At 42.2% G+C, this 22,618-nt stretch overlaps 2 protein-coding genes across 2 annotated transcripts; both read right to left on the bottom strand.

Moving 5' to 3' along the window:
- Nucleotides 1–1,976: 1,976 nt before the first annotated feature.
- Nucleotides 1,977–2,381, bottom strand: LOC103279583 (angiogenin-2-like). The gene has a single exon (XM_008115473.1). The coding sequence runs from the start codon at nt 2,379–2,381 to the stop codon at nt 1,977–1,979; it is 405 nt and encodes a 134-aa protein (XP_008113680.1).
- An 11,977-nt stretch (nt 2,382–14,358) lies between these two features.
- Nucleotides 14,359–20,407, bottom strand: LOC100555482 (ribonuclease). Its single transcript, XM_003223813.4, has 2 exons — nt 20,199–20,407; nt 14,359–16,522 (listed from the first exon to the last, which is right to left on the bottom strand). The coding sequence occupies exon 2, from the start codon at nt 16,506–16,508 to the stop codon at nt 16,068–16,070; it is 441 nt and encodes a 146-aa protein (XP_003223861.2). The 5' UTR covers nt 16,509–16,522; nt 20,199–20,407; the 3' UTR covers nt 14,359–16,067.
- Nucleotides 20,408–22,618: the final 2,211 nt, after the last annotated feature.

Raw genomic sequence — 22,618 nt, 5'->3', positions numbered from 1 at the left:
AAGTCTAGAGACCATGTAAAACTCCCAGGATTCCATAGCAGTGAGCCAATGGCAGTCAAAGTGCTGTCAAACTGCATTTATTCTACAGTGTAGATAGCATCTCTTAATAATTTACGATGCAGACTAGTAACACAGCAAAATGACACTAGGATCAATTATATTTATTAGTATTGCGAAGACTTAATAAGTATATTAAACTGTACAAAACAGTTATGAAATTTGCATACAGTGATACTCTAGTCAACTATGTGCAATAGACTCTCAGTTAACCGTCACCCATGGGATAGACACCATTTCTGGTTGCTTGAGAGTTACAGTAGAGTCTCACTTATCCAAGGTTCTGGATTATCCAAGGCATTTTTGTAGTCAATGTTTTCAATACATCATGATATTTTGGTGCTAAATTCGTAAATACAGTAATTACAACATAACATTACTGCATATTGAACTACTTTTAATGTCAAATTTGTTGTATAACATGATGTTTTGGTGCTTAATTTGTAAAATCATAAGCTAATTTGATGTTTAATAGGCTTTTCCTTAATCCCTCCTTATTATCCAAGATATTCGCTTATCCAAGGTTCTGCTGGCCCGTTTAAGCTTGGATAAATGAGACTCTACTGTCCTATTATAATAGGCCTAACTAATACTATGCTACTATTCCATACCATAAACTCTCTATTGACTTGATATTAATATCGAAACACAGTAATTAAAAGTAAATAAAGACAGACTTAATGTAACACTGTTTTACTGTATTATAAAAACAAAAAAAATCTAAAATATTATTTTTTCTAATATTTTGCTGGTTGCTTGAGAGTTCTGGTTGCTTGAGAGTTGCAGTGAGTCTACTGCAGGTATGGGCAAACTTGGGCTCTCCAGGTGTTTTGGACTCCAACTCCCACAATTCCTAACAGCCTACCAGCTGTTAGGAATTGTGGGAGTTGAAGTCCAAAACATCTGGAGGGCCCAAGTTTGCCTATGCCTGGTCCATTGTATATAAAAAATATTTGGGGTTTGGAAGATCCAAAGTCAATGGCATTCTGTTGCAGAAATATCTGTTTGCAAGGGGTTTGTCACACTATTTCAGGGGTCCTCAAACTTTTTAAGTGGAGGGCTGATTCACAGTCCCTCAGACTGTTAGGGGGCTGGACTATGATGAAATAGCCCAAAATTGTTTTTTTTTAAAATTGTTGTTGTTGTGTGCCTTCAAGTCATTTCAGACTTAGGTCAACCCGAAGTCTAAAGTTTAGGACAGAGACCAGGTCAATGACCTTGGAGGGCCTCATCCAGCCCATGGGTCTTAGTTTGGGGACCCCTGATCTAGACAATCTCATAAGACCATAGGTAAGCAACGGGACCTCCAAAGACCATCTAGATGGTCTCATAAGACCACCGGGGGTGCTTTGAATGCGATTTCCTGCTTCTTAGCAGGGGGTTGGACTAGATGGCCCATGTGGTCTCTTCCAACTCTACTATTCTATGATTCTATGGTAAGGAAAGGGACCCTCAAAGGCCATTTAGATGATCTCATCAGGCCATCAGAAGACCATCTATAAGGAAAGGGACCTCAAAGACCATCTAGATGGTTTCATAAGACCATAGACAAGGATAGGGGCCCCAAAGGCCATCTAGACGCTCTCATAAAACCATAGGTAAGGAAAGGGACCCTCCAAGGCCATCTAGACGGTCTCATAGGACCATAGGTAAGGAAAGTGACCTCCAAAAGCCATCTAGATGGTCTCATAAGGCCATAGCTAAGCAAAGAGACCTTCAAAGACCATCTAGACGCTCTCATAAGACCATAGATAAGCAAAGAGACCTCCAAAGACCAGGTAGACTTAGGTCAACCCTAAGTCTAAAGTTTAGGACAGGGGCCAGGTCAATGACCTTGGAGGGCCGCATCCGGCCCCCGGGCCTTAGTTTGGGGACCCCTGCACTATTGTATGCTGTTGTTGGAAACAGGAGACTGTTGGCTACATGAAATTGCTCTCTTCGAACCGGATCGGCCATCCTGATGCATCACAGCCAATATGAATCTGTCTTTGGCCTGTGTGGGACCAGTAGCGGCATTGGCCCCGCGGAGACGTCTCCTGAAGTTTGCATGTGGTGACGGAGAGCGGCTCCCGGCTGATCCTCAAGGCTCGGCGGTAGTGGGTTCCAGCCCAGCCGCAGACATCCTTTAGCTGGTTCCTAGGCACGTGAACAAAGCTATTGGTGTCTTTGCAAGGCCTCGCCATGCCCCGGCGGAGCATCATGGCCCCACAGTAGTCCTGCCCGGCCACGTTGCTGCGAGGAAAGTCGTGGTGCTGCCTCCAGAATTTCTCATGCCGAGGGTTTTGGGAAGACACGCAACTGGCGATCACGCAGGCGAAAACCATGATGAACATCAGAGTTTCAGTTCTTTTCAGAGGAAGCATCATGGCTGGATTTGGAAAAGGGAAAGTGTGTTACAGCAGATTGGTATAAGCCAGGCATGGGCAAACTTTGCCCAAGTTTGCCCATGCCTGGTATAGACTCTGGTTTATCAAATTAAGTGTCTTGTGGCCTACTAGGAACCTTTCCAAACTCTATTAGGAAATATCTTCAAGGCCTCAGTTTTCCATCTGATAAAACACATATAGAGATGAAAGGTAAAAACTAATGGGAGTTATAGCTGGGATGCAATCTGACACATGGATTGACTTCCAATAACAGTGTGAGAAGCCTCCAGCACAGATTCAACTTTGGAAAATATTATAAGTCAACCCTTCACATTCACTGGTGTTAGAGGGATAAGGATCCCCACAAAAGGAACCTCTAGGTCCTCCAGCATGATCATAGGTAAAGGTAAAGGTTTCACCTGACGTTATCCGTAGACACCTCCAAGGTCATGTGGCCGGCATGACTGCATGGAGCGCCGTTACCTTCCCGCCGGAGCAGTACCTATTGATCTACTCACATTGGCATGTTTTCGAACTGCTAGGTTGGCAGAAGCTGGAGCAACAGCGGGCGCTCACTCCGCTCCCGGGATTTGAACCTGAGACCTTTCGGTCTGCAAGTTAAGCAGCTCAGTGCTTTAACACACTTCACCACTGGGGCTCCCAGCATGACCATAGAATTATACTATAAAAGTTAGTATGAGGTGTTGTTGAAGGCTTTCATGGCCTGATTCACTGGGTTGCTGTGAGTTTTCCAGGCTTATGGCTATGTTCCAGAAACATTCTTTCCTGATGTTTCTCCTGCATCTGTGGCAGGCATCCTCAGAGGTTGTGAGATCTGTTGGAAACTAGGCAAGTGGGGTTTATATATCTCTGGAATGTCCAGGATGGGAGAACGAACTCTTGTGTGTTTGAAGCAAGGTGGCCAATTGCAACATTCACACTTGCTTCAAGCAGACAAGAATTCTTTTTCTCATCCTAAACATTCCTCAGATATATAAACCCCATTTGCCTAGTTTTCAACAGACTTCATAACCTCTGAGGATGCCTGCCATAGATGCAGGCAAAATGCCTGGAAAGAATGCTTCTGAAACATGGCCATACAGCCCGGAAAACTCACAGCAACTTAGTATGAGGTGTTTAGATTTATACTATAGGACTTAGTATGAGGTGTTTTGATTCCTAAAGTGATATTCTCCTTAGGAATCCATCCTTCAGCAGGACTCTATAATTAACTTCAGACAGAAGTTAATGACAGTGCTTTACTGGAGGACCTAGCAGGTGTTCACCCTAAGGCTGGATCTACCCTGCCACATAATCTAGATTATCAAAGAAGATAATCCAGATTATCTGCTTTGAACTGGATTATATGAATCTACACTGCATATAATCCAGTTCAAAGCAGAAATCTGGATTTTTTTTTACAGAAGTGGAAGATGTGGCCTAAGAATCTGTAGGTGTTCCAGAATGACTCTGTGATCAACTTGTGACAGAGTTGCACTGAAGGACCTAGATTAGTGGTTCTCAACTTTTGGGTCCCCAGGTGTCTTGTCCCACAACTCCCAGAAATCCCAGCGGGTAGGATTTCTGGGAGTTGAAGGCCAAAACATCTGGTTGAGAACCACCGACATAGAGATTCCTAATGAAGACAATTTTAATCAAACTCATGAATAACCAGATCTGAAAAGCAAGCTAGTCGCTCACTCCTGCCTTTGAGGTGATGGCTATGGCACTTCTGCTTGTCCAATTGCAAGACAGATGCAGGTGTTTGGCAGGTTCCCCAGAAGTTCTGTCACATGAAGAATGCACATTTTTTTTCTTCAGCTTCTGCTTTGAATTTGTAGTGTGATGGATCCATGGATCCTGAGTCCATGGATGTGGCAGGTCCATTGTAACCATCATGATTGGTGGGTTCTTATAAGTGGGTGAGTTCACTTGTGGGTTCAGTCTGGAGCTGCCTGTGATGCTGGATGTGTATTTTGGAAACCAAAACCAGCAGCTGGATAGCTCCTTTAAAATTAGATTGTAAAGCAAATGTGTCACGTCACTAATCTGAAAACCATGAACTGAATGGTCAGGCAATAATTACACCTGGGTGCAGAAGAATTGACACTCTGAAAGGTGATGTGCACCTAACTTTTGCTTTAACCAACATAGCTTGTGTTGAGGAAATGATCTCCATGCAGATAAACAGCTCATAATTTCATAAGAAGTGCTGTGCTAACAGCCTAACTGATTCACCAGTGTTTTTATATGGCCAATAAAATGTACTAACTGATCCACCATTCTGTTCACATAGTGGATATCAGGTTACTTTTTGGAAGCCTACCAGAGAGTATAAATCATATCCACCAGTCCTGCTCACCCATCTGGTGTTTGCATTTGAGATATAGAAACATGCTACCTCTCATATCGGAGGAATACATATGTATCTGCATGCTATTGGTGGTTCTATCCTCCACAAATTTATCCAACCACATTTAAAAGCTGCTGTCTTAAAAACCATGTTAAAGTTTATCTGATGGGTTTTGAGTGAAGCAAGGAAAGAGCTTCCCATGCCATGTAGTGGGCGCTAGATGGCAACAGAGGACAAGAATTGGGCAGCAAGAAAGTGGAAAAACAATGATATTCTTGGATTTATATAAAAATGAGGTCATTAGCCTCTGCCCAAAATGTTTTAAGTCCTCAATGGAAGAATTTCATGAGGCCAATGGTGAAGAGGGACAATCCACAAATGCTGAAATGTTCTGTTTTATACTGCTTTGAAAAAATATGCAATCCTTCTTTGTGTTTGTTGTTGTGTGCCTTCAAGTTGTTTTGGACTTACAGCAACTCTAAGGTCAAGCTATCATGGGATTTCCTGTGACGTGCCCAAGGTCACCAGTGAATTTCCACAGCCAAGCAGGGAATTCAACCCTGAATCTACACTGCAGACCAAATGCAGTTTGACACACTTTCAACTGCCATTGCTCAGTGTTATGGAATCATGGGAGATAAGGTTTTATGAGGACTTTTAACCTTCTTTGCCAAAAAGTATTTTGCCTAGTTTCCAACAGACCTCACAACCTCTGAGGATGCCTGCCATAGATGTGGGTGAAACGTCAGGAGAGAATGCTTCTGGAACATGGCCATATTGCCTGGAAAACTCACAACAACCTACTATATCATACTTTCCTTTTGCACAAACTGCCTTAAGGATTTCTCTTTTGTCACCCCCCCCCCCCCCCCCGGCCAACCGCCCAAATAAAACCTCTGGCACAGAAGAAATCTAGTAGTAACAGGAACCATTTCCAGTGAAATCCTCAAAGAAAGTTAATTTCAATGACAAACACTTGAAACTATGAGGGTGGGTGCATGCAATGATACGCACACATAAAAATGTTCACACTTTGGGTACTTGAGCAAATATACTTAGACAAAGAGAAGTAGGTTGACGTGTGAAGCTTCAGCCCTGGAATATAAGAAAGAGATGCAGAAAGACAAGTGAGCATGCGCAGGTCCAAAAGAACTTTTATTCTTTAAAAAAACAACAACATAGTATTTACATCAAATCATCCTCAAACTGGGGTATTTCACTTCCCCCAAAACACAACAGCATCACAGATGAGGATTGGGACACTGGAGTGAATCCATGCTTGTCAGGAGCAGCATGGGATACATTCTGTAACCTGTTGCTCCCCAGATACTACATTTATGTAGTTTTCTAAATATTTATATCCCACATTAAACAAGTTTAAAAAACTGATTAAAAGGGTTAAAATTGTTTAAATGGAATTAAAACCATGAACATGCAGGAGTAAAACCAATTAGGGCTGAAAAACTTTCAGAAATGACTATATTTTCGCTATACTCTGCCATTATTCTTAGTCTTTATTTTAATTAGCATTAGTAAAGGTAAAGGATTCCCCTTGACATTAAACCTAGTCGTGTTGGACTCTGTGGGGTGGTGCTCATCTCCATTTCTAAGTTGAAGAACCAGCAGTCTGTAGACACCTTCTAGGTCATGTCTCCAGCATGATTGCAGGGAGCGCTGTTATCTTCCCGCCAAAGCAGTTCCTATTGATTTACTCATATTTGCATGTTTTTGAACTACTAGGCTGGAGCTAGCAATGGGAGCTCACCCTGTCCCACGGATTCGATCTGCCAGCCTTCTGATCAGCAAGTTCAGCAACTTGGCGGTTTAAGCCACTGCATCACCGCGGCCCCTGCTGTTAGTAATAGTATTCATTTATATCCCACCCTTCTCCTTGTGCAGGACACAAGATGGCTTATTACTGATTTTAAAAAGGGTCCTTCTAAAAAAGTTTATTGGTACAAAAGATGGGGAAAAATATTCCAAAATTGTTCCAGACGTATGGTGAAAGCACAAAGTTAAAACAACACATAATACAATTAAAACATCCAGTACAATTATATTCTTGGACTTACCTTGGAAATAGGAAACCACAGGCAATGACCTCTGGTGGAAGCATACTATAGAATTGCCCTGGAAGACCTAGAAAATATATCTCTTGCATTTCTAGATCCTCCAGTACAACTGTATGGTCAATTTCTGGCAGAAGCATATCATACAATTAGAACACATTTTATTCTATTGCTCTTTCTCTCAAGAACTTCGGCAACATTTTATTAATCCAGTTTTACAAAATACACTAGGGAGACCTGAAAGGTTTCATCTTGATCATTGACCAAAATTTATTTTCCCTTTCTTTCTCTATTCCTCTATTTCTCTACTTTGACTGAGAAACTACCTCTCCCATTTTGATATATTCTGCACTTTGGCCCAGATCCTTGTTTTAGTCTCCTGTTTTTAACATTTTATGCTGTATGTTGATTTTTATGATGGTTTTATTGATATTGATGTTTTACTGTTGGAATAATTGTTTTATCGTTTTATTGCTGTATGTTTCGGGCTCAGTCCCCATGTAAGCTGCTCCTAGTCCCCACTGGGAAGATGGGGCGGGGTATAAAAATAAAGTTGTTATTATTATTATTATTATTATTATTCCAGACATGGGCAAACTTAGGCCTTCCAGGTGTTTTGGACTTCAACTCCCACCATTCCTAACAGCCTCAGGCCCTTTCCATAAGTGGCTGGGGGGGAAAAGGAAGGGGCCTGAGGCTGTTGAAGTCCAAAATACCTGGAGGGCCTAAGTTTGCTTATACCTGATCTATACACACACACACACTCTCTCTCTACATATATCCCTCCCAAAATATATGCATACATTGATATATGTGTATAAATATATATAGACACACACACACACACATATCTCATAGAATTGTCCTGGAGGACCTACAAAATGCCTAGAGAGAGCTTATTTTTTGGATGTGTCTAAGTAAAATTGTGGGTACTGGTTTTGTGGATACGGGGGGACACAATGAAGTTCCAAAGATAAAGAACTCCACTGATATTTCTGCTGCAGAAATGATAATCCAAAGGTCTCCTTGAATGAAGAGATTTTTGCTTGAAGACAGAAGGAAAGGAGAGAAGGAGCCAAACAAATCTTCTTTGGAAGGGAATTCTACAACCTGGACAACACTACCGAGAAGACCTTTTTCCATTGCTCTCACCCAACAACCTTGCCATGGTGATGGGACCAAAAGAAAGCCCCCAAAGATCTTATAAATACCATCCACTGAGACTGGTGGGAGCTTTAGTTCAAAACAAGGTACCATGTTGCCTATCTAAACCCTGGGCTAAGGGAATCTATTTCTCCCACCAAAGACAACTTCCCTATTCTCCTTTCCATCTTGACACCACCTACACAGCCAGAAATTCCCCAGAGAAGCATCCAGCTTACCAAGATGTCTGATAAAGTAGCAATTTCAGTTTCCATGCGGAGTCAAAAGTCTTCCTTGCCTCCCTTCATTTCCCTGGGGGTTCTTTATACGCAACTCAGCCAGGTACCAGAGAAGATTGGAAACCCTGATCACATGGAACTGGACAGAAACTGTCAATAAGCCATAAATAAATGGAAGGCATGACTAGGATTATGAAGAACAATTGCATTAAGGCTCAAGAATCCTTTGACCTTATGGACCGAGGTCTCTCTGTTAAATAGTAAACTCTTCTCTCGGTGTCCTGACATCTCATGGATTTTTTTTGTAGTGTATATGTGGGAGATATATGTTTTCCCACATTTCATCAGGACAGAATCATCAATTATTTCCTTCCCCTCTGGGGTGAATGTTCACATTTTGGTTTTGCTTTTTTTCTTCTTTTTTTTGTTGCTTTTTTTCGGAGTTGCTTCTGGAGTGAGAGAATTGGCCGTCTGCAAGGACGTTGCCCAGGGGACGCCCGGATGTTTTTGACGTTTTACCATCCTTGTGGGAGGCTTCTCTCATGTCCCCATATAGAGCTGGAGCTGATAGAGGGTGGGATTCAAACCTGGCAGCCTTCAGGACAGCAACCCAACCTTCAAGTCACAAGGCTTTTATCCCCTAGGCCATCGGAGGCTCCCACATTTTGCTCTACTTGTGGCGAGTTCTGGAATTTTCACAAATTTCCTGCATGTTGGCATTGGCGTACAACTCAAGGTTGGAAATGTCACATTTGGAAATAACGTGCATGTTTTTTGCTGTGGTTTGTTTGCTATGATATGATATTTAACTGTTCCTTTTTTCAGTTATGATCTGCCCTTTTCCCCGCTTAGAACTCAAGACAGTTTAGAAAAACAGTGCAACCTAAAACATTATAGCACAATCTATAAAAAATGAAAAATCATAGCTGGATGGTGTAAACCAGGCATGGGCAAACTTCGGCCCTCCACGTGTTTTGGATTCCAACTCCCACAATTTCTAACAGCCTATTGAAATCCAAAACACTTGGAGAGCCCAAGTTTGCCCATGCCTGGTGTAGATTAATGGACTCAGGTTGGTCAACAAATAGGTAAGTCCCATTGACTTACTGTGTGTGTTCTAGTGGGAACTAACAATAGGGTTCAGGCTAATTTTTATTGCATGTGTAGATATAATTAGTTCCTACTGATAATCGTTAGGTCTGACTATTATTATGCTCCTGTTTTGAGTAATATGTACAGATGGCTTTAACTACTATTTTGTGGTTAATTATTGTTCATTGCTGTCGAGTCAACTTTGACTTAGAGTGACCATATATATACATGAGAAACCTCTAAGTCACCCTGTTTATCAACAGCCCTGGGGTGCATCTGCACTGTAGAATGAATGCACTTTAACGCTACTTTAACTGCAATGGGCTTAATGCTGTGGAATCATAGAAGTTGCGGGATTTTCTTTCTAATGCTCTTGCCAATTCAAAGATCCTGTTCTCGGTAACTTTATTCTATGACCATGGTTAGCACATCTCCATTCCATAAAACCTGTAGGGCAAATCTAATTCAATAGAGAACGTCACACTGTAATTGTACATGTATTTATTTAGAAAGGTGAGGCCTATTCTTGAATGAGTGAACTAGTGCTGATCCAAGGCCTTGTCCAATGATGGAAACATATTGTTTCTTGGGTCAGTTTCAGTTGAGCTGGTCAATGTTTGGCTACTGATAAGGGAGCAGCAAGCAGGAACGATTCAGTATAGCCTCCGTTTAATGCTGTCCATTGTTCATTATCCTTTTGACCCTGTTCTTTTCTCTATTTCTTACTTGCCTCCCAATCTCTCATTTCTTATTCAAGAGACAGCCTTCCATATACTATTCAACCACAGCCCTATCATATTGTCTAGGGTAAACCGATACCATTAGATAGGGTCCCCTGGTGCTTCCAAAAACAATGGCAATGGAACCTCATAGAATCGTAGACTTGGAAGAGACCCCAAAGACATCTTCCAAGAACACACAAACAAAGCACCTCTGACTGATGGCCATTGAGTCTCTGCTTAAAAACAGAAGAAGACCCCACCAAACTCAGGGCAGTATATTCCACTGCCAAACAGGCTTTACTACCAGGAAGCTCATCCTAATGTCAGGTGGAATATATTGTCCTGTAGTTTAAATCCATTGCTTCGTGTCCTAGTCTGTAAAGCAGCAGAAAACAAGCTTGCCCCTTCCTCAATGGGACATCCTTTCAAATATTTAATCATGGCTCTCATGTCCCTACTCATCCTTCTTTTCTCCAAGTTAAAAATACCCAACTCTTTTGGCTGATCCTCATAGAGCTTAGTTTCCAAGCCCACCAGTTTCTTATTAGCCATTACAGACTACACACTCAATTGTTGAATAGGAATGATTTCTGTATACCCAGGCCCCTTCTACACTGCCATATAATCCATATCATTAAAGTAGATAATTCATATTACCTGCTTTGAACTGGATTATATGAGTCTACACTGCCATTCAAAGAAGATAATCTGGATTATATATGGCAGTGTAGAAGGGCCTTAATCTATGAATAATAAAATCTGCAAAAGTTGAACTCACACATGTGGAGGGTCAACTGTATCAAAACTTTACAAACTGAATAAGAAATTATTTGATTTGACTGCTGGCCAAGGGATATGCCTGGATAATATTTATTTGTGTCCCCAGCTCTACCAGGGACTTTTTTTTTCGTGTCAGGAGCAACTTGAGTACCAGGGACTATGAGGGGATGATGAACCCCACCAGAAAAAGAACTACAATGCTCCTCTGCTGAGGACCATCTGTTACATCATTTACCATCAATATTTATTTTATTTAATTGCAGTATTTATATACCACTCTTCTCAACCCTGAATGGGACTCATGCTGCAGCCATAGCATGTTTCAAAGCTAAGGAGCTCTTGGAAAGACCTGAAGCTACATTTTGCGCTGGCAAAAGATCCAATTCTTGGGACCTTCAAAGGCAGACAATTGACTTTTTGGAGGACAAAAAAGCCAGTACTTCTGGGAGTTTTGCAGGCTTCACAAACATCCCGAATGGCCTGTCCGAATGGCCCCAGAGATCCCACAACGATCACGCAGCTTTTAACATAAGTGGCCTAATTATAAATTTCAAGGACTGTATTTTTAAAAAAGATTTCATGAGTGAGTCATAGAATCATAGAATCTTAGAATCATAGAATAGTAGAGTTGGAAGAGACCTCATGGGCCATCCAGTCCAACCCCCTGCTAAGAAGCAGGAAATCGCATTCAAAGCACCCCCGACAGATGGCCATCCAGCCTCTGCTTAAAAGCCTCCAAAGAAGGAGCCTCCACCACGGCCCTGGGGAGAGAGTTCCACTGTTGAACAGCTCTCACAGTGAGGAAGTTCTTCCTGATGTTCAGGTGGAATCTCCTTTCCTGTAGTTTGAAGCCATTGTTCCGTGTCCTAGTCTGCAGGGCAGCAGAAAACAAGCTTGCTCCCTCCTCCCTATGACTTCCCTTCACGTATTTGTACATGGCTATCATGTCTCCTCTCAGCCTTCTCTTCTGCAGGCTAAACATGCCCAGCTCTTTAAGCCACTCCTCATAAGGCTTGTACTCCAGACCCTTAATCATTTTAGTCGCCCTCCTCTGGACGCTTTCCAGCTTGTCAACATCTCCCTTCAATTGCGGTGCCCAGAATTGGACGCAGTATTCCAGGTGTGGTCTGACCAAGGCAGAAAAGAGGGGGAGCACGACTTCCCTGGATCTATATGCTATTCCCCTATTGATGCAGGCCAGAATCTTTCACTGTCTAAGTTTATATGCATTGTGCCTGTTATTTGAAATAGAACATAGTTGTCATTGCCATAGACAGAAGCTTAAAAGTATAAGGTATGTGCTTTCCTGTCTTGTTTTATACATTGATTTCGGCAGAAGAGCCAATCGTATCAAAAAGAAATTTCTCATGAAATTTCTGCCCCTCTTTTCTGTAGAACAAACCGTTTCATTCTGTTCTGTCTACCATTGTAAATCCTGTTATGCCCAGACATCTGCAAACTGGCATGCTGTAACTTTCTAGTGCACCTGTTTCTCTTTCGAAAGGCATTGTGATTTGGACACTGGCTCATTTCCAAAGACCCAACCGACACCTGTGGTTAAATGTAGGACTCTTTTCTGAAGAAAGGTGTGTGGACACTGAAATCACAGAAGGGCACTTTCACAAGCTCTTGTAATGAGTTTTGAAATAATGACACGGTTGATGGTTCAGTATCAGCGTTAAGAGGCACATCAAAACCTTTGCTATGGACCAACTGAAGGAGAGAAACTACTTCCAAAGGACTTCTACAAACTTGGAAAATGTCACAACGAACACAAAGCAGCCATTGTGTTTCATGGTATACATGGGAGTCATGTACTCAACATAGCTAAGATTTGAGAAGCTGCCTTTTCCCCAGAGGCAATATTTGAACATCTATCCCAGTATTTTTGGCTCTGACAGCTTATCCATGATCTCAGCTCTTGTTGACTTTGTACAATTATAGCACTTTGATGCTTCTTCAAAAGCATCATGGCTGCATCCTATATAATCCTTGGGGCTTCGGCTAGCATAGTGGGTTAACCACCAGCTACAGAAGATCTCGCTGAACGAGTTCAAGCTATAGGTGGGGTGAGCTCCAGCCGTCAGCCTAGCTTCTGCCTACCTAGCAGTTAGAAAACAGCAATGTGAGTAGATAAATAGGTACTGCTTAAGCAGAGAGGTAAAAGGTACACCTGAAAAACATACAGGCAGTTCGATCGACAGGCTCCTCGGCGTGGAAGAATGGAACAACAGCACGTCCCCATGGCCTAGTTGAGCACAGCCTCCAGATGCCGGAAATGAAAGAGCGAAGCCTGCCTCTGTTTATGTATCGTATGTTTCTGTCAATTATATAATGGCATTGAATGTTTGCCATATATATGTACCTGTAATCCACTCTGAGTCCCCTCGAGGAGATAGAGAATAATATAAATAAAGTACTGTATATTAAAATATATTATAATCCTGCCCAAAAAGTCTTTGGAAAGGAATATCAAAAACCTCAAAACCTGCAAGTCCTAGGAGCGTTGCCAAGACATAATGTGGGTTACTTGACACTACTGTACTTGCACAGTTATCCCCTGCATTTCAATTATTCATTTTTGGAATTTTTTGCTGTTTCCATAAATCTAAATTATATCTATTTTCCGCACCTCTGGAGTGCCGAAAGATCTGTTTTCTATCAGCCCATTCGGAGGGGAGAGGCTTCCGAGGCTCCCATTCCCATCATTTTAGGCATTTAAGCTCTACTCTAGAGGAGAGGCGCTCAGCTGCAGATAGGCTTGTGCTTTAAGGAGGCTCCTTACCTGTTTCTTATTCTAGAGGGGACGTTTGGCTACAGGCAGACACACACGCTATCTAGGCCTGCGCGCCACATGCACTTTCCAAGGCAAGGAGGCTGCACACGAAAAGCATGTGAGGAGCCAGAATCGGCTCCTGCTTGTTTTCATGTTGAGTTGATTTTTGTACTGGGACAGGGCTTCCTGCTACGTGCTCCTGAAGGTAACGAAGGATGGATGTAATGAAGGAAAACGGGATCCGTTCACAACTCTAGTGTTTAATCTTGTATTTTCACATTGAAAAAACCACAAGTTCCACTTTTCAACCAATTCCATTTTCTGACAGTGGTTCAGTAACCCATCAGGTAAGTGGAGGCTTCCCATCTTTTAATTCTTAACAGTAATATGGAAAAAATACTACTCACAAATACATCTTTAAATGTTGGTTCTTCGGTAACCCAGATGGCACTATCCACACCTTGAGGGGCTACTTAACAGATGGGGGGGGGGGGGGGGAGGATCAAGGAAACATATGGGGAAAAAATTCTGAAAATGAGAATCCCCAACCCAGCCCAATGAAAACTGAACATTGAAGAGGGCATGGGATAATCCGTGTTACCAAGGGATAGAAAGGAATCTGACCAATTTGATTGGAAAATAGACAAAGGGCATGCCTCACTTCTTTAAGTAATAGTAATAGTGTTCTTGTTGATGATGATCGTGGTGCAATAATGGTAATTCCATTCTACATACACAAGAAGAATTCTGGTACATATCACTTCAAGAGAAGGTATTTTATTGCATGAAGCTGCAAGAAGAAAAAATTCAGGCATAGTTTATACTTTTCAGTCATAAAGGAAAAAAAAATTATAGTGTCCGCATTTGCCCTCTGCAGTGCCATTTTAGGTTTTCAGCCAAAATTCAAGGGCACAAGAGAAATTGTAAAGGTAGTATAAGTGCAAAAGCTGTTAGTTATACAACACCTCCAAACTCTCAGAACTCAACAATATTAGCAAATAGTATGATCCTAGAAGTTCAGTTCATCTCTGTTTCTTCACAAAGTAAACATATATCTTTTGCCCAAATCATCACATTCTAGTGACATCGTGTTACTACAATAAGAAACAAAGGACAGCTTGATATTCCAAATGGAAATCATTTATGTTTTGTTTTAGTAGAGAATAGAAGTGGTAAACAAATTTGTAAATGTGTGTCAAAGGCTTTCATGACTGGAATCACTGTGTTGCTGTGAGTTTTTTGAGCGGTACCATGTTCCAATAGCATTCTCTCCTGACGTCTCCTGACGTTTCACCTGCATCTATGGCTGGCATCTTCAGAGGTTTGTTCAGAAGTCAGTGGGAATAAGGCAAGTGGGGTTTATCTATATCTGTGGAATGCCCAGGGTGGGATAAAGAACTTTTGTCTGTTTAAGTGTGAATGTTGCAATTAGCCAGCTTGATTAGCATTGAGTAGCCTCATAGCTGCAAGGCCTGGATATTGCTGCCTGGGGGCATCCTTCGTTTGGGAGGAGTTAACTGGCCTTTGATTGCTTGTTGTGTGGAGTTCTCCTGTTACTGAGTGCTGTTCTTTATTTACTGTCTTGATTCTGGTGTTTTTTTAATGTCCATACAGCCCATAAAACTCACAGAAAACCACAAATTGGTAAATGGTTTATATCACTTGTAGTATCATAGTTTTTTTCTCAAGTCCATTGAACTACCATAATTTGTTATTTATACTATCAATTCCTAATGAGCAATCAGTTTCCTTTACATGTTGTCGAGGGCTTTCTTGGCTGGAATCAATGGGTTGCTGTGAGTTTTCCAGGCTGTATGGCTATGTTCCAGAAGCATTCTCCTGGAAAACTCACAGCAACACAATTCCCTTTATCTTTGCCTGCCTGGGAGCTGAGAAATTTATATACTAGTTAAAGGATGAATATATGTTGGGAGTGAGTCCCCCCCCCCTGTGTCAGGAGCAATTTGAGTCGCTTCTGGAGTCAGAGAATTGGCCGTCTGCAAGGATATTGCCCAGGGGACGCCCGGATGTTTTGATGTTTTTACCATCCTTGTGGGAGGCTTCTCTCATGTCCCCGCACGGAGCTGGGGCTGATAGAGGGAGCTCATCCGCACTCTCCCCGGGTGGGATTCGAACCTGGCAGCTTTCAGGTCAGCAACCCAACCTTCAAGTCACAAGGCTTTCATCCACTATGCCATCGTAGTGAGGTGAGATTGACATTTTAAAGAAAGATATCCAATAGGGAACTGTTACATTACTTGATGACCATTTAATGGCACAAATAATCGAAGAACAAGCATAAGAAAGAATGTAATTTGCTAGAGAGAGAAGTGATAATTTGGCAGTACCAAAATACAACTGAAATGTGCACATGTACTAAGAATATATAGGGAACTTTAGTCTAAATTGGCTTTAAATGTAGTATCCCAAACTGATCACATGGGTACAGTGATTCCACAGATACTCCCTCCTAAAGAGGAGCTTTGAAGTGAACTGGCTCCCCATTAATACAGGCCACCCGAACACGCTGAGTGTTGGTTCTACCTCGGTAGTTACACGGGGGACTCTGGGAACCTCCAACAATGCGGCAAGCGGTGATGGGAAAGTAGGCACTGCTGTCATAGTAATTCTCAGTGTAGTAGGTCCCCCCGTCACTGCAGATGGCATCCACATCCGGGTGTGATCCATGGATGAAGGTGTTGGAGGGTTTGCAAATTGTGGCAGTCATCCCACGTCTCTGCATCATCAGGTTGCAGTAGCGCCGAGAGTCCAGCTCACTGTTGGTCTTGGGAAAGTCAACGTGCTGCCGGAGGAACTTGTCATGACGGCTTTCCCTTTGGGTGAAAGCTGGCAGAGGTCCCAGCAAAACCAGCAGGAGCAGCAATGCTGACCAGGTGGTACTTTGAGCCATGGTATCAGTGCTGTCTATGGGAGTCAAAACAGTAAAGATTTGTTAGAAATTTACCAGAAATTGTCTGCCTTCCTTGCAATAATTTCACAAGGTTCAAGAGAGGGTATTTACAATCCTTCAAATTTCATCAATATCAAGGCCTCTTTCACATTGCACTATTATTATTATATCACCATGTTACCATTTTATTGCCATAAATCCATCCTATGGGAAGTAGTTTCTTGAGCTGTTTATGTCTGCTAGAGTAACCTGCATCAAATGAGAAATCCTAGAATTCCATGGAAGTTACAGTGGTATCAAAGTTCTCTAATTCTTTAATGTGGGCATTTCTATGACATGGACCCTAGCCAGCAATTTAATGGGGAAAAAACCTTTGTTCACTGATCAGTTATAAACTGCACAAAAAATTCAAGTTGTCAACATATGTCTGAATATCGTTTGGTTTGGTGAACTTCATAAATGTGAATTATAACACTTGTAAACATTTGAAAGGTTTGTTCAGGAGATGCCCAAGGTAGCTGAATGGTTGAGTCCCAAACCTTACTATGGTCTGATTTTTCTCCTCCCGTTTCAGTCCAAGTTTGATAAGTTTTCAATTAAATATGTGAATTTATATACCACAATAAGCACACTTATTTAAGGACTTTGTCACACAAGGCTGCTAAAGCAAAATTGCAGTAGGATAAAAGCACCTCTTGCGAGTGCTTTGCGCACAATGTTGTGGCTCCCCCATAGAATCATAGTGTTGGAAGAGACCACATGGGCCATCAAGTCCAACCCCCTGCCATGCAGGAAAAGCACAATCAATGCACAACCATAGTTGCATTGCACCTGAATCCTGACAGGATCATCTCTTTTCGCTCAGAAAAATGCATTGATGAATCCAACATCTTTGTCCTTGTGTGATGATTTCCTTCTGCTGCAACCCAGTATTACAAAGCAGAAGATGGTTTCACAAGAATGTTAAAGCTGCGCAACTGTACAGTTGCAGCAAAATAGAAGAAAAATGCAGTGTGCATGCACTGGGTAGGGCAAGCACAGGTAGGAAGTGAAGTGGTAGAGAATTACCATCAGCAAAGTGGCAACATTGCACAATTATGCTGAGGTGTGAAAGAGATTCTTCAAAAGACAGTATGTTCCCGTTGCTTAAATGAGATTGCAATGAGTCAACAACCCGGGTCCTTGTATAGATCTGTATGTAAAAATGTTAACTATAAATCAATAGGTACCGCTCCTGTGGGAAGGTAACGGTGCTCTGTGCAGTCATGCCGGCCACATGACCCTGGAGGGTTTATGGAGAATGCCGGCTCTTTGGCTTAGAAATGTAGATGAGCACCAACCCCCAGAGTTGGACATGACTAAACTTAATGTCAAAGGAAAACCTTTATCTATAGTTATTTAGGAGCCCCGGTAGTGCAGTGGGTTAAACTGCTGAGCTGCTGAACTTGCTGACTGAAAGGTAGGCAGTTTGAATCTGGGGAGGAGGATGAGCTCCCGCTGTTAGCCCCAGCTTCTGCCAACCTAGCAGTTCAAAAACATGCAAATATGAATAGATCAATAGGTACTGCTCCGGCAGGAAAGTAACAATGCTCCATGCAGTCATGCTGGCCACATGACCTTAGAGGTGTCTTCAGACAACGCTGGCTCTTTGGCTTAGAAATGGAGATGAGCACCAACCCCTGAGTCGTACACGATTAGACTTAATGTAAGGGGAAAACCTTTACCTTTACCTATAGTTATTTAATAGTAGTGCTAGGTCTAAACACAAACAAACGATCAGTTTGGTTATAGCCCTTTTCTGGTATCCCTCTCCCTCTGTAGATATTGGTTGAGTTGCTCTGAAGTCAAGGATCTTCCATGAATACATTCCAAAATCTGGGAGATGAAGCGTCAGCTATAGAATCTGGAAAGCTGGACAACTTCTGTGAAGCAAGTCAAAGTTCACCCCAGTTTTTAAAACCACATGTTCTCCTGGGAATACAAATAATACTCAACTCTTTGAAGGAAGGAGGGAGAAACCTAGGCAGAAGAAGTTGAGAAAATACAGAGAGCACCAGGAAAGAAATTTTACTATCCATTCTTTTCCAGTAATAACACTAGAACAACAAGGAAATACCATCTGGAGAATCTATTTATGAGCTCACGAGCTCTTTTACTGGCCTTGATCCCATGGTGCAGAGATACATGGTTTGTTTTTTTGCATCCAGTCATAACCAACAGGGAGTGGCTGATGAAATCTTAAGAACTGAAGCGGAGGAGGGACCTGAGAAAGCAACAGGCTGCCGAGAAACTGGTTAAGAAAGGATTACAAGTAGACCTAGCTCTCTGTTTTTATATATCCTTTTAAACTCGATAAAAAGCAGTTCGCAGTTCCTTAGGAAATGCATTGCTTTTTCATGCCCCATAATATTTTGAGGCTGTCCTATAAAACAGGCAAAAGTTTGACAAAGATGCCATTACATGCAAACCTTCCAAGCATCCCATTTTGATTAATACCCTATAATCCCATTTTTTTCAGCAGCTTTGAAAATATTGCTGTGCCAGTCTCTTGCTCTTAATTTCCAATTTTGATCTCTTCTCCATTTAGTGCAGAAGTAGTTTGCCCTCAACTAACTCAACAAAGATAAAAACCTTAATGCAAAGCAATCTACTGCAGCCTGTCCTAGTTTCTCTGTAGTTCCTCATTAATATTGTTTTCCATTGTGAGCACACTTCGACCATGCTTCGCCACATTCAACCCAGCTTTAATCTGTGAAATTTTGGAGGCAGCATTAAAACTTAGGAAGAATAGAAAATGCCTTAGTCGTTTGGCTATGGGACACAAGTATTAGGAGCCAGTGAGTTGCTGAGATATTTCTCAAAAGTAGGACACCACCATGGAAAGATCCTCACCCGTTACAACCTACTGAACTCTCATTGGAAGGGAATAGAACATCCAGAATACCCAAAAGGATGACATCTGCTCTTTGTAAGATGTTTGGAAGAGAATCTTTGAAACAGGGTATAGGAGGACTACAAGGGAAGGAAGATAGATTTAGAGGCAATGAAGGTAAGACAAAGAGCTAGCGGACATATCACTTAGGGCCCAGGCTCAAGAAAATTATTGCTGTTAGCTCCAATCAGTGGATGGATATGGCAGATTTCAGATAAATATCAGGATAATCGAATGATAAGAACTATTTGACTATGTAATAACAAGGAGCCACAGTGGTGCGATAGGTTAAACCCTTGTGCCAGCTGAACTGCTGACCTAAAGGTTGGGTTGCTGACCTGAAGGCTAGCAGTTCGAATCCGTGAGATGGGGTGAGCTCCTGTCCATCAGCCCTAGCTTGCAGGGACACGAGAGAAGCCTCCCAACAGGATGGTAATACATCTAGGTGTCCCCAGATGTGTTACCTCTCTGTAGACAGCCAATTCTCTCACACCAGAAGTGACTTGCAGTATGTTCTCAAGTCACTTCTCACATGATAAAAAAATGGAATAGATTCCCACAGGATATGGAAGCTTCCCTTTGGTGGAAAATGTTAAGAAGAAGCTGGTTGGATAAGTGACAGGTATCCCATAATTGCACCATGCATTGAATTTGCATTGGTTGTATGATCTCCAGTTCCCCTTTGAACTCGAATATACTTCCATCTCTGCATAACTACATCAGTATTGCATTGGCTACCTACCCATTGCAGGACTCACCTGTATCTCAGATCTTTTTCACTTTCGATAAGTCCCACCTGTCTTACAAAGCAAACAACTAAAGCTTCTTTTCCTTTCAGCCGCCTTTCCTCATCCGCAGAGCTTGCTTGGTTGAAGCTGTGAAACAAGGAGAAGATCCAATTCCCAGAAAATCCAGACTAGCCAAGATATTTTGCAATTTGGACTGCCTGGGGAGAAAATGGGAGGTCCGCTGCAAAAGGGGGAGAGGTATAATAAACAATGAACCACAGAGAGACAAATTGGCTGGTTGTCGGAGTCGTTGCTTTTTACTAAGGGAATCTGGTCCAAAGTTTTTTTTAGTTTCAAAAATGATGCACATTTGCCAAGACTTTTGGAGTTAACACATCTAAGATAAACAACGAAATGATTGTTTTGTTTTTCTAAGCAAAGAAGAGAACATCTGGAATTGATAGTTATGAAGTGCATTAGAAGAAGGAGTGAACATTAACAGCCACTTTCTGAAGCTCTGTTGGCTTGTCTTTCAGCCAAAATGGGAAGATGTAGGTCAGACAGACTTGGACAAAGGAATAATTCGCGCATAGTTTGTAATTGCCATGACTTTGGACTGAGATGAGAGCAATTAGTACCGCCAACTTTTTCTTGAGCAGGAAACTCCCTAACTCGTTTCTCGCTGCCTCCATTATTTCTTAATGAAATCTGAATCTCTTGATTGCTGTCTGGGCAAGTGGCAGTTTCTCTTTCTCTGTTTCCAGGCAATGCAGTTGCTGGAAACCATATAACATGCTGTTCCCTTTAGGGCAAGGGTGGAAAATGTTGGTCTTGCAGATGTCATCCCAGAAGGAATAATGATGTTTTTTGGTATCATCCTTATGCCTTTGACCTCAGCCACCTTTGGAACGTGGCCTTCTGTAAACTTGGGATGAAACAGGGTGTCTCTATACCAGGAACGGGCAAACTTGAGCCCTCCAGGTGTTTTGGACTTCAACTCCCACCATTCCTAACAGCCTCAGGCCCCTTCCTTTCCCCCCTCAGCCGCTTAAGCGGCTGAGGGGGGAAAGTAAAGGGCCTGAGGCTGTTAGGAATGGTGGGAGTTGAAGTCCAAAACTCCTGGAGGGTTCAAGCTTGCTCATGCCTGCTCTACACTGTAGAATGAATGCAGTTGGACACCACTTGTAACAACCTTAGCTCAATTCTATGGAAACGGTGGAGTTGTAGTTTGACAAGATCTTTAGTCTTCTCTGCCAATAGTTTTCTAACTACACCTCCGATGATACTAGAGGAAAGAATCATGGCAGTTGAAGTGGTGAATACACAACGTTTGTTACATGCATAAAATTATTCAGACTACGTGTGTAAGGTTTTTATGAAATATAAATGAGCTTCATGCTTAGTTTAGTTCTCAACTTCAGGTTGTCTTATTATATAATAATAGGGGCTAGGTTTAGCACAGCAAATTAACCACAAGTTGCAATAAATCTTATGAGTCCAAAGGTTAGCACTTTGAAGCCTGGTTCGGGGTCAGTACCGACTTTCAGCCCAGCTTACTGCCCACCTAGCAGATTGAAAACAGCCGTGAGTAGATAAATAGGTACCACTTAAGCGGGGAGGTATTTTAATAGCACCATAAAAGGAAATACCAGAAAAATGCTGGCGATCAAAAAAAGGAGCTCTTCAACATGGAGCTTGGAACAACAGCAGACCCCTGTGGCTGGAATTGAGCACAACCTCCAGGATGCTGAAGATGGGAAATGCCTATATGCCTCTATCTGTTATCTGCCCTGTCTGTGTATAACAGCATTGAATATTTGCTGTATATGTGTTCTGTGATCCTCCCTGAGTCCCCTTCGCGGTGAGAAGGTCAGAATATAAATGCTGTAAATAAATACATTTATTGTTGTTTATTCGTTCAGTTGCTTCCGACTCTTCCTGACCTCATGGACCAGCCCACGCCAGAGCTCCCTGTCAGCCACACCACGCCCAGCTCCTTCAAGATCAAGCCAATCACTTCAAGAATACCATCTTACCCTTGGTCGGCCCCTCTTTTTCCTTCCATTTCCCCAGCATCATGACCTTCTCCAAGCTTTCCTGTCTCCTCATGATGTGACCAAAGTACTTCAGCTTTGCCTCTAATATCCTTCCCTCCAGTGAGCAGCCGGGCATTATTCCCTGGAGTATGGACTGATACGATTTTCCTGTGGTCCAAGGCATTCTCGGAATTTTCCTCCAACACCACAGCCTTCCTTATAATCTAGCTCTCACATCCACATCCTTGCCTTCAGCCATCAGACTGCTATCATCTGCATATCTAAGATTGTTAATGTTTCTTCCAGCAGTTTTAACTCCAGCCTTGGATTCATCAAGCCCGCACATCACATGATGTTTTCTGCATACAAGTTGAATAGGGAGGTTGAAAGTATACAGCCCTGCCGTACTTCTTT

This window comes from Anolis carolinensis, chromosome 6 (genome assembly GCF_035594765.1).
Source record: "Anolis carolinensis isolate JA03-04 chromosome 6, rAnoCar3.1.pri, whole genome shotgun sequence".
In the NCBI taxonomy this organism is placed as follows: domain Eukaryota; kingdom Metazoa; phylum Chordata; class Lepidosauria; order Squamata; family Dactyloidae; genus Anolis; species Anolis carolinensis.
This window is presented reverse-complemented; position numbering and strand designations above follow the sequence as displayed.